This window comes from Populus trichocarpa, chromosome 18, assembly GCF_000002775.5.
Source record: "Populus trichocarpa isolate Nisqually-1 chromosome 18, P.trichocarpa_v4.1, whole genome shotgun sequence".
Taxonomy (NCBI): domain Eukaryota; kingdom Viridiplantae; phylum Streptophyta; class Magnoliopsida; order Malpighiales; family Salicaceae; genus Populus; species Populus trichocarpa.
In genome coordinates, this window is record NC_037302.2 from 8,938,876 (window position 1) to 8,951,714 (window position 12,839).

At 34.1% G+C, this 12,839-nt stretch overlaps 1 protein-coding gene across 2 annotated transcripts; it reads left to right on the forward strand.

Moving 5' to 3' along the window:
- The first annotated feature begins 693 nt into the window (after positions 1-693).
- LOC7476247 (sodium/pyruvate cotransporter BASS2, chloroplastic) lies at positions 694-11,755 on the forward strand. 2 transcript variants are annotated; one of them, XM_002324364.4, is made up of 13 exons: positions 694-938; positions 1,117-1,237; positions 1,859-1,985; positions 2,121-2,162; positions 2,246-2,359; positions 2,463-2,525; positions 7,763-7,890; positions 8,660-8,741; positions 9,086-9,137; positions 9,274-9,371; positions 9,485-9,643; positions 11,213-11,302; positions 11,475-11,755. In XM_002324364.4, the coding sequence occupies exons 1-13, from the start codon at positions 830-832 to the stop codon at positions 11,550-11,552; spliced, it is 1,263 nt and encodes a 420-aa protein (XP_002324400.4). In that variant the 5' UTR covers positions 694-829; the 3' UTR covers positions 11,553-11,755. The 2 variants fall into 2 exon arrangements, with proteins under 2 accessions (XP_002324400.4, XP_052304946.1); XM_052448986.1 differs by lacking the exon at positions 1,117-1,237 and having other exon boundaries at positions 718-938.
- The last annotated feature ends 1,084 nt before the right edge of the window (positions 11,756-12,839 follow it).

The window sequence follows — 12,839 nt, forward strand, 5'->3', positions numbered from 1 at the left end:
TTTTTATTTTATTTTACATGAAAGGATAAAATAAAATTGAAATAAATGATTTGAAAAATAAATGGACCTTATATATATATCTCGGTAAATAAAAAATTGATACATGTGATGAGATATTTAATGTATTTGATCATAAATATAATATCATATAAACAAAGATCAACTAATAAAATAATATCACGTGACATTAAAAAAGGACTCGAGAACCTCTACAAACTTCTATAAATAGAGAATCTCAACCTAGAAAAAAAAAAATTCTTAAAGATACAATTTTTATTTTCAAGACAAGCTCTCAAGTCTTATTCACAATTTTTTTTTTCCTTCCTTTCTTATGATAATAGGCAGAATATTTAGAAAAAGGCAAACAAAAAATTAGAAGGATTTATCAATTACCTTAAATACCCTTCTTGAACTTTGACCATTTATTTCATTTTCATCCCTCTATGTTAGGCTGTTAGCTTATAGTTTCTTCAAATATTTTTTATTTTCAATTAGAGAAATTGCACTGTCGATACAATTTTTTTTTGAAAGTTTCTTTCCAAATAATATTGTATCTGATAAATTAAAATATTTTTTATATTTAATTTATAAAAATGGAACATTGAAATGTTATGAAATCAAAATTTATTGTTTTAATAAGAAAAATATAACCCCACCGGAACGAATTGATAACCCGAGAAAAACAAACACGAGGGGAGGAGTCTACTTGGGTCTGGTTTGTGTGGTTCATTGGTTTCCACGACTCCCACATTTTCATATCCTACATAACCCCGACCGCTCTCACTTCATTCCAGAAACCTCCTTAAAACCCATCTCTCCAACATCTCTAATGGCGTCTGTGTTTAGATTGGTTCTCCAAGATTGCAACTTACTGCCATGTCAAGCTATCTACAAGCCAAGCTCCTGTTTCCCTTCCAGGAGGCTGAATACTCATCTGGGTATGCTTCATTACATTCGTTGCTTCTTCTTCTTTTTTTTGCCCTCATTAGCTACAAGTTTTTGGGTACTAAGGATTGTTTGCTTTGTTTTTGGGTACATGAGTTTGCTGTGTTTATCCAATTCCAATCATGTATATGTGCTTTTACCAACAAATCTGTTGTAAATATGAATAATAAGATCCAAGAGCTGGGATTACTGTACCCGGGAATGGAAGAATTTGGACAACTCAAAACAAGCCGAGGAGTCCCACTGTGGCTCTCACAGCCCTTTCACCTTCTTCAATCATTCACTCTTCAAGGTATCTTTTGTAACGGAGTGCTTCATCACTTGGTGTTATTGTGAATTCGTATATTCAACAATTTGATCCTATAGTAGAAGCACTAGTGGCTGATGACTAATGTATGAGGGTCATACTTGTAACAGTTCCCTTAGTTACTTCTAGAAATATAGGTGTCATGCTGTTATATATTCTAAACAAGTAGATAAAAGAATAGTTATCTATTCTAAATGGAAGTGATTGTAATTTGAAAACTAGCTCCAAGCTGTCGCAATATTGTTGTCGTTTTCTATTGATGTACTGTTCATTTCAAGTACATTTAAGATTTACCTTTGCTGTTGGCAAACCTCCTGGCTGTCTCTGCGCGCCCCTACCTCCAATTTCCTCATAAAAGTAGTGCGTAAAGTACTGTTCATTTGAAGTACATTGATGATTGTCCCTTGCTATAATTGTGTGAAATGCTGATCTGCTTCTGTTTCTTACCAATTGGATGACCTGAATTTCAGATGAAAATGAATGAGTCAAGCAATTATTTCAGACTACTTGGTTCAATATAATGGAAAATAAAGTGACTCTTTAGGGCATGAACGTTTGCTTGTATAATTTCATTCTATGATATAACATGTTGGCTGCTTCATATAGGAACCCCCAAGTTTTGTGTAGGGCTGCTGCAAATGCACCTGGTGATGTTCCTGACAGCAGCACACATGGTGGGATGAGCCAGTATGAAAGGATAATCGAAACTCTAACTACTCTTTTCCCTGTGTGGGTGTGTGTTACATGTCATTAAATTTAAGACCGTTTCTTTTAATTGGATATAACAGAGAAAACATGATTTTTCAGTTTTAAATGCTCATCTCTTAAACACTGCCTTTTCATACTAAAATTATAATTGTGTGAACAGGTCGTATTGGGCACCATCCTTGGTATTTACAAGCCAGCTGCGGTAACAGAGAAGTCCTCTTCTGCTATTTTGAAGAAGACGATTGATTGTAACTTAACCAACTGAATGTTGCTGCCTTCCTGCAGGTTACATGGTTGGAGACAGACCTCTTTACCCTTGGCCTTGGCTTCCTCATGCTTTCAATGGGACTGACTCTGACATTTGAAGATTTTAGACGATGTTTAAGAAATCCTTGGACTGTAAGAGACAACTCATTCTTATCATCTTAAAAAGGGAAGAAGAATTAACGGTGATCCATTTCTTTTCAGTTTCATGCTTAAATTATATGTTTAATTGTTTCAGGTTGGTGTAGGGTTTCTTGCTCAGTACTTGATCAAACCTCTGCTAGGCTTTGTGATTGCAACGGTATTGCTTCAACATTTTCTTAGCTTTTGAGATCTTCTTTGATTTTGGGTGTTTTTTCTCTTTGTTCTTGAATTTTATCTTCAGCATAAATAATTGTTTGTTGAAAATAGTGTAATATTTAGTCAACCATATAACTATAATATTGATATACTCCACATAACTCGTCAAGGACATATGCCCTCTAACCTAGATGCTTTTTGGGGACTCTAAAGTGGTTAGAAATTGTTACATGGATCAATATTGTCTGAATTCTTTGATCAGTGAAGTCATTGTTTATTCATATTCTTTCCATTTCTTATCCAGTCAAGATTTACTGATCATGATAGATAGAATGACAGTTTGCACTTTCTTTTTGACTGCTTAAATTTTGTTCTCTTGAAGTAAATCCAAGGTTCTTACATAGTCATTTTCTGTGGAAGGCATACCAAGCTCATGCATATATTGTGCTTCAACTTTATGTAGAGGGTTCTTTTCACATATACCGTGCTTTAGCTTTAGGCAGAGGGTTCTTTTCACTAAAGGGTGGAGTGGTACAAGAAAATGTTAGCTGTAATATCTTGATTGATTGATATACAATTACTTGATTTAGAAAGCGTGATCCACAAAATTGATTGATAGGCAATTGTAATTATGGTCAAGGAGTGATTGTAGGATGTAATTATGTTGATACTTCACTATTTAAAGAGAAGAGAGGCATTCAAATTATTTTGACACGATATCAGAATCAAAATTCTAAAATTTGTGCTTAATTCTTTGGGTTAGTATTTCTTTGGGTTGAGTTGTGAAATATTTTTCTTGAGTTTCTCTTTTGATATTTTTTCTTGGTTTGGGGTTATAGGTAATTTCTAGGTGTAGAGAGATTCTTTTGACATCAAGGTCTATTTTTTCCACTAGTTTTGTTCTTTTCTTCTGATTTATCATGAAAGTAACTATTCCACTTGGAAGTTTCAATTCAAGATGTTTGTGAAGTGCAAAGAATTATTGGGCCACTTAGATGGTCATCTAAAGCTCTCATTGATCCCTAGGAGATTGATTCTTGGAAGAGCAATGATGCTTGTATTATCTCTTGGTTACTGAGTTTTATTAAATCATATATGGTGAATAATCTTCGATCATTCATTGCTGCTATGGAAATGTGGACATATCTTTGGAGCATTTATTCTAAAAATAATGTTGCCTGAAAGTTTCATTTGGAGTTAAAAATTAGCAAACTATTGCCAAGGTAATCTTTCTATTGAAAAATTCTATTCTAGATTTCTTAACTTATGGAGTGAATATACTGGGATAATTCATTCTATCATTCCTATTGAGGCCTTAAAGGCACTACAAGTTGTTCATCTTGAGAGTCAAAGAGATGAGTTTCTAATGAAACCAAGACCATAATTTGAGATTGCACGTGCTAGTTTAATCAACTGAAATCTTGTTCCATCTTTGGAGATTTGTTGGGAGGAATTATTACGTGAATAACAACACCTAGTCACTCAGCATGGCCTTAATTCAAAAACCATGATGTATGAGATGTTAATGTGGCATATGCTGTTCAAAGTAAAGGAAGATTCAAGTCACATACTTAATGCTACCATTGCAAAGAGTTTGGGCATGTTGCAAAACATTGCAACAAGAAATTTTCAATTATTGTAAAAAGGAGGGGCACATCATTAAAGATTGTCGATTGTGACCTCAAAACCGACATGCTCTAGTCCCTTATAATGCTATCCAGTCTAATTTTGCAGCTGCCTCTTTGGTTCATTCTCTAGATCAACAATCTATAAGCAGTTCTTCATCTACTCTCACACCCAACCCAAAATGGTCCAATAGATGGTTGTTTCTACCTTGTCTGACTTTGACATACAAGGTAAAGAGAATCTATTTACTTCTTTGTTGGTTGACTATGCAATGTGTAATCATATGACTAGTAGTCTTGTTATTTCACATGCTCAGTATAAGTATTCTGTGATGTTTATTGATGATTATTGTCACACCGTGACAAATGCGATGGAAGCCAAGGGTGGTTACTGCCACAGTCGCTACATTGCTACTGCTACTATCTCTGCTTTGGAAGGCTGCCATTGTCGAAGTTAATTGGTTTTGCTTCCAAAATCCTTGTATAATGGTACCTCCATTCCTTTTGTTTCTTCCACAAGCTTTCTGGGCAACCTCGAGAATCCTTCTTTGCAAAAAACCTTGAGCCTTGGTTTGCTGCCACCACCAAGATACAACCATGGTATCTTTTCTTCATTCTTTTATTTCTTCCTCTCCTTGCTTCCTTTACCTCATTTTTCTTTTCTTTCCTTCTTCTTTCTTATTTTTATTTTACTGTTGCTGCCCTCCAAAGGCTGGGGCTGAGGTGCTTTTTGTAGAGGCCTGGGAAGGCTCTTGAACTCTTCATCATGGCCCTTGATTCATCATCAATCCATCCCAGCCATTGAAACACATCCAGCCAAGGTCTGATGGTAATGCTAGTTTTGCGTGAGCCCTTGAGTTGGCTTGGCAGACTCTCTAGAGCAAAGGACGAACTGAAACAAAGATGAGGATACTTTCTTGCATCAAAACAGTAAGAGAAGCGTGCCCTTTGTCTCCATTGAGAACAAACTAAAGAAGAAAGAAGATGCCAAAGATCCACCCTCAAGCTGGTTGTTTTTCCATTTGGAGAATAAGGGTGTTAAACGACGTGTCATGCAACCTTTTCATTGAATTAGGGTTTTGGCTTTAAAGGAAATGACATCGTTTTTGGCTTATACAACCTTTTTAGTGAAACGGTCACCGTTTCACTAACTTTTTTTCCTTCTTGATTTTCAATTTGATCCTTGAAGTTTTGATTTCGCTATTCTTGGCCAACTTCAACTAATTTTCAAAGATTCTTTTCAATCAAACTCTTGATGACATTCAAGAGTCCTTCAATATTAGCGCTTTTTATACTTTCAGTCTTTGGATTTTCAATTGTGCAATTTTGGCTAAATTGATCATAAATCTCAATTTTTATTCAATTAAGTCCTTTAATTCTTTTATTTTTGGTCAAATTAACTTAAAGTCTCAATTTTTCTCTTCAATTACACACCTAATTGAAACAATTGGAATTTCAAGCTTTTCCATCTCTTTCATTTCAGTCTTGACTTGCAAATTTAACCATTTTTGCCTTTAATTCCAATTTTTTCTCCTCGTTTAGGGCCCCAATTGAATGAATTGTACTTCCAAACTTTGTCATCTTTTCCATTTTGATCACTAGTCTTTCAATTCTTCCAATTATGATCAATTTCATCCAGTTTTTCTAATTTTCTTCAATTAAACCCCAAATTGCATACCCACATGATTTTCTGATTAACTATAGATTAAATTCTCGCCTGACTGCAACCTGCAACTCTCAATAAATATTGCTACTATACCTAAGTCTTACTCTTAAGCTTCCATTCAAGCATATTGGAAACAAGTATGCAAAAAGAGTTTCAATCTCTTCAAGATAATCGCATCTGGAATATAGTTCCTTGTCCTAATGGCGTTAAACTTCTTTGTTGCAAATGGGTTTATACTTTATACCATAAAGCTACAGCTTGATGGTTCTATTGCAAGATTTAAAGTTTGTCTGCTAGCTCTTAGAAATTGACAAGAGTATGGGCTTGATTATGAGGAGATGTTTGCACTTGTGGCCAAGATGACTACTTTTCACGCTGTTATGACTATTACTGCCTTGAAATGGTCAACTCAACATATGGATATGGTGAATGCAGTTTTGCATGGAGACCTCAAACAAGAAATATATGATTCCTTTTCCTGGCATATTGCTCACTCTTCTGAGGTTTGTTGTTTAAAACAAACGGTCTATATATGGATTGAAGTAGGCACCACGTGCCTGGTTTGAGAAGTTTTGTTCTACACTTGTTGATTTTAATTTTATTTAGAGTCAATTTGACTCTCTTTCTCCGAATGACTGCTACTAGGAATGTTGTACTTTCTATATATGTGAATGATATTGTTATTATAGTGTCTGATTTTCAGTTGATTGAACAACTACAGGCGCAACTTAACACTTCATTTCATATGAAAGATTTTAGTATTTTCTTGGTCTTGAGGTTCATCGTTGTACGGCTATCAAACTTTTGTACCAGCACAAGTATACTCAAGAGCTTCTCATCTTAGCAGGTCTTTAGTCTGGTAACTTGGTCCTTACACCAATTGAGATCAACTTGAAGCTATAATAAGATGATGACAAGTTATTAATTGATCCCATGTTGTATCGGTTGTTGGTAGGGAGTTTAAGTTATTTGACAATCACTCGGCCAAATATTTTTTTAGCTATACAACAAGTTAGTTTATACAGGCTCCCCGCCATTCTCACTTCGCCATTGTATGACATATCTCAAGGGTACTTTTGGTCACGGGTTACTCTTTCCTAACGGGGCTTCTTTACAATTGATTGTTTTCAGTGATGCGGATTGGGCTGGTTATCCTGATACTCGTCGTTTAGTTACTGGTTGGTTCATGTTTCTTGGTGATGCTCTTATTTCTTGGAAAAGTAAGAAGCATGATCGAGTTTCTAAATCCTCAATCAAGTCTGAATATCGTGCGATGTCATCTGCTTGCTCTGAGATTGTTTGGCTTCGAGGTCTGTTAGATGAACTGTGTATTCCTCGAACTTACTACTACTTCTTTTCATGCTGATAACACTAGTGCTATTTAATTTGCTACTAATCCAGTCTTTCAGGAGTGAATCAAGCACATTAAAGTAGAATGTTATTTTATTCATGAAACACTTGACCGGCATGTGATTACTATTCTTTACATTCCCATTTAGTTCTAACTGATGTGTTTACCATGGCTCTATTTCGTCATCGACATCAATTCATGGTTAAAAAAGTGATGCTTCATCAATTTGAGGGGGATGTTAGTTGTAATACTTTGATTGATTGTTATGCAATTAATTTGATTTAGGGAGCTTGATCTAGGGAGATTGATTAATAGGCAATTGTAATTATGGTCTAGGAGTGATTTTAGGAAGTAATTATGCTGATACCTCACTATTTAAAAAGAAGAGATCCTTCATTGAGAGGCATTCAGACCATTTTTTATTAAAAAATGGTTGATGATAACTTCTATTGTCAGTATTATTGTCTTCTGTTCAGGATGCTTATGTGAAACTGCCATATACAGCCTTTTGAATTGTATTACATCGAAACAATTAGCTGACATTATTATGCATTTTTAAAATTATAATTGTTGACAACTATCTATGTGTATTTCAGACTTTGAAATTGTCAGCACCTCTTGCAACTGGTCTTATTTTGGTCTCTTGTTGCCCTGGAGGTCAGGCATCCAATGTTGCAACCTATATATCGAAGGGGAATGTTGCACTATCAGTTCTTATGACAACGTAAGAGCAATTTGTGTTCATCCCTGCAGTTATGTTGGGTTGAACAACTCTGGCATTGTTTTCAATCAATTATGATTTGTCTTACATGCTGTGTGCTATTTGTTATTTTATGTCAAAGTTTGTATTCTCGACATATGGGGTAAGGCTCATGTTAGTAGTTCACTTTCATTTCTTCTGTTAGAATATTCCATTGTAGTTGGATTTGACAAAGAATCAAATTTATGGCACATTTCACAATAATGGCAAATGTTCTTATTGAGGCTTCTCAAATTATTTTCATCGTGGTAACTATAATCAAGACTGTAATAGGTTGAGTTCTATTATCACGAGAGAGAATTTGGGTCTAAGTGATAGATGACTGTCTGTCACTTATTCACTGGTCCTGCTTCTATATATTGATTCCTTTGAAATCATACTCAAGCAAGCAAATAACAAAATTATCTTCTGAGTGTTCTTTTAGATGACAAATGCCAAGGTTGAAGAAGAATTCTCTCTCCTTGCAATTTTATGCTTCAATGTACACTTTATGGATTGCTCATTTTGCACATCACCCACATCACACATATTACCATATTCTTTGACCATAATTTATATCTCTTTGCATGATTTAACAGGTACGTGGGTGACATAATTTCCATTTGCCCTTTTAAAATGAGTGACTGCAGCTTATAATGACACGTATAATAACTCAAAGGCTGACTTAGAATACTCGTTAAAAGTTGAATTCCATTGTTACTCTTGTTTCCTAATTTTCGGTGGAATTTCTCAGATGTTCAACTATTGGAGCCATTATCATGACACCTCTCCTTACTAAGCTTCTTGCTGGCCAGCTTGTTCCAGTTGATGCTGTAGTAAGTTTGACAGTCTTGAAAATTGCCTGCCTTGATGTTCCGTAAGCTTGTGCAAATGATATATCCATAGGGATTGTAGATCCATGAGCATGCATTGAGTGCTTATATTCTTAAGGATCATAGTTTCACATGCATTGACAAAATGTGGTGAAATATTCAATCAACAGATTTACATGAACATAAATGTGAGAAATAATTGGGTAGAACCAGCTAAAAAATAACTTAAGCTATCCAGTGAGTTACTAGGAAGGTTTGAAAAATGTTTTGGCATTAACCACATAAGGAACTTTCATGTTTGGCCTATCAACTTACAATGATAACCTTCATTTTCTGCAATTTTTCAGGGCCTGGCTATCAGCACTTTTCAGGTTGTTTTGGTGCCAACTATTGTTGGAGGTAACTTGAAGGTTTTAAAACTTTTTATGAATTGGAGTTGGCTGGACTAAAGTTTGACATTTCTCTAGTGGCTTGCCACAGAAGGATTTGCATATAGACATAATGAAGTAACCCAAAGTCCTTATTCATGTGACAGTTCTTTCAAATGAATTCTTCCCTACATTCACTTCAAAAATAGTCACATTTACACCTTTGGTTGGGGTTATTCTCACAACCCTACTATGTGCAAGCCCCGTAAGTTCCCAAATTATTTACTGAATCTTTGGCATTCTGTTAAATCTACCAAGATTGTGGCAAATTTTGCTTTTATTAAATAAATCAAATGATAATATTTTACTATTTCTTAGATTGGTCAAGTATCAGATGTCTTGAAAACCCAAGGAGGACAACTGATAATGCCAGTGGCTCTCCTACATGTCGCTGCATTTGCTCTTGGTTACTGGCTGTCAAGAATGTCATTTGGTGAATCCACCTCTCGTACCATATCCATAGAATGCGGGATGCAGGTAAATATGAAAAATATGAGTATCCTTGTGTTGTCTTCATGATAGCCATTATCACAGTATTTGACTGCATGTGATGCTTACAATTTAAAGCTTGAGCTAAAATGTAATCAAAACAATTGAAAATTAAATATAGGCTACAAGTTTTGTGCTACTTTCAACTCCTTACTTTGCTAGATGGTCTCGAGTGTAGAAAACTGACAGCTCTAAAAGCTCTGCTTAGGATCATGATTGAAATCAAGATGGACCTATATTTCGAAGTGCCAAAAGCACCACTCTCAATCTTAGCAATAGCATTTGAAGAGTCTAATTCAATATGAGGTTCAAGTTTGCACACATAGACCCACTAGAACTAACCTATAAAGCTTTTAGGATTTCACGGAGCTCTGCCTCTACCTCTCTGGAGTCCATAACACCAACCAAACAAGAGAAAATACATAAAAAATCACCACTGTTGTTTCTAAGAGAACTTATACCTGCTGGCTGTGGCTTTTATTATCACAAAAGGGGCCATCTCATTTTCCAATGGTGAAGTAGCTGCCAACGTCAATGAGTAACTAGTGAAGAGATGGGCAACCACATTTTAGTCATCATAGATTTAGCACTGTTTCACTTTGATACTTATTGTTTAAATTATTTCCCTGTGACCTATATGGTTTTCAATAGATTCCATTTAGACTCCTTGAATAGATAACTGAAGTTGAGGGAAGTCCTCCTTTTTCCAAATTTGCTTTCTCTCTTTTATGTACTTTCTTTCTCATTTTTCTTGCAAAATTTTGCAGAATCTGTACAAAATATGATTTCCCATAAAATTCTTAAAAACCAAAACCAAAACAAAACAGATTATTTGAAAAGGGCTTGCTATCAGCTTCCTATGCTATTTAATGGTGAGGCCACATTGAAGTTAAATAACTGCTAACATATAGAAATTTTAAATCGAAGGAACTTGAAATGGAACGTGTTTAAATTTAAAATGAACAAAAATGTAGTTTTGTAATTTTTAAGAGATTAATTTGTCTTCATATCACTTGCTGTTTATTTATTATGTTTGAATGAATATTCAACATGTTTATGTCATGGCATGAGTGATGATTGATAAATCGGGTTGTCGTGAAGATTCATACTTTAATTGTTTGATTAGTTTTTTTTTTGATGAGTGACATGTAGGCATAACACAAGATTCATTGAATTTTTTTTTTTTTTTTTTTTGTATTACAAATGTATTTTGAATATCTTCTCTGATAGAAGTGTTTGGATTAATATCAATGATTAATGATTATCATTTCATTGTTTTATTAATATATGCAAATATCTTAATTATGATAGAAATGATGGAATAAAAACACACACATTAGTCTAGTTAAAAATAAAATGAAGAAATGTATGATTTGTTATTATCTAATTAAGACATGTGAACACCAAGCAACGTGTGGATACCATGCCAGTTTAAACTATAGACATGTTCATTGTCACAACATAACAGGGAGCTACTAATATCTCTAGGTCTGTATTGGCTTCCTAGCTGATTTAGTTTTTTCAATTTGTAATCACATTTTTCCCATGCATGTGCAGAGCTCCGCACTTGGCTTTTTGCTTGCCCAGAAACATTTCACGAACCCCCTGGTGGCTGTACCCTCAGCTGTTAGTGTTGTTTGCATGGCGGTAAGACTTTTACTTGAACATCTCGGAGTTCTGGATTCCCAGCTTTATTTTTCACTGCAATTCATTTGTTGGGAAAGAACACCTTTAACTTCGATGCAAATAGCTTGGAATTGAGCCGTTGTCGTTACTGTCGTTTCACTTGTCTCATTTCTTGCCCCAATCTGCCTTGTAGCTTGGTGGGAGTGCTTTGGCAGTATTTTGGAGGAACAGGCCAATTCCTGTTGATGACAAAGATGACTTCAAGGAATGACAGGTACAGGGCCTGTCGGGTACTGATAGATTGCCCTCTGGCATCGTTTTGGAGCTGTTGTTGTAACATGTTTTTTAAAAAATTTGAAATTTTTTTATTGTTTTTTTTTTTTTTTTTTTGGTTTTGGATGATTTTAATGTGTTATGCTAAAAATAAATTTTAAAAAATAAAAAAATATTACCCCTGCTGTCTTCCTTATTTTATTTTCCTGTTCTCATCTTAGTAAATTAGGTTAAGCTCTTCCTTTCCCAGAATTCATTCTCTCATATCGAAGTGAAATTCTCTCATATGAAATCACCAGCTAAGCTGGCTAGTAGCCCAGCATTCACGAAAAGGTCACCCTTTATTGAGTTTAATCATACGCTTGTAAACATAAATAACTCGTTAACTCACGGATTGAGTTGAAATTCTAATATTGACAATTTGCTACGGGCATAAAAATCTATTTATTACTATTTTGATTCATTACTGTATTTTTTATTTTTTTGACGGTTAAACATGGTTTATTGTTTTCAGCGTGAGTATATATAAATTAACTCGAGTATGGATTACGGTATTATTTTAATATTAAAAATAATATTAAAATTTTTATTTTTATTTTTTAAAATTAAACTTGGTTTTGACTAGATAATCTAAGTTATGAGTCTTAATCTTATGATCCTAATTGCAGGTTTGACAACTTAACTCAAATTGTTTTCTTTTTTTTTTTCTTCAATTTCATCCTTCAACATTGAGTTTATTAGAAAATGAGTTTTATATTTCATTTTGATGTACTTTTTATAGAGTTATTATAGTTACATGACCCAATATGCAGATTGATATGTTAACTTTGGTTGATTCAAATTGATCCAAAATATTTTTGTCTCAATATTAATTAAAAAAAATCTCATCTTGAATATTTATTTTGAGTCAAACTATATTTTTACTGGTCATCCGGGTTGTCTTTGAACTCGTCAAGTTGACTGGGTCATATCAGACCAATCTCTACATGATTTTATACCTTTTCTACTATAAAAACATTAGCAATGTCTATATATTTTTTTTTCATATTAAAAAAAAATCTCTTAAAATCATGATGTCTCTCAAAAGCTATCTTCTAGTGTTATTAAATCCAAATTAACCTTATAAATCAACTCAATAATTTATTAACCTAGTTCTTGGCCCGGGCCAAATTAGAAAAAATAAAATAAAATTATAATTAATCTAATTTGAACCTTATAAAAAGTAGATTAAAAAAATTTAAGAAACTCAATCTCAATAAACCTAATATTAAAGGATATAATTGAA

What these genes read in the sequence shown, in the direction of transcription:
- LOC7476247 (XM_002324364.4), top strand. Translation starts at nt 830, where the DNA reads ATGGCGTCTGTGTTTAGATTGGTTCTCCAAGATTGCAACTTACTGCCA. An exon ending in CTATCAGTTCTTATGACAAC is followed by an intron (nt 7,891 to 8,659) that starts GTAAGAGCAATT and finishes GGAATTTCTCAG; the next exon opens with ATGTTCAACTATTGGAGCCA. An exon ending in CCCTACTATGTGCAAGCCCC is followed by an intron (nt 9,372 to 9,484) that starts GTAAGTTCCCAA and finishes ACTATTTCTTAG; the next exon opens with ATTGGTCAAGTATCAGATGT.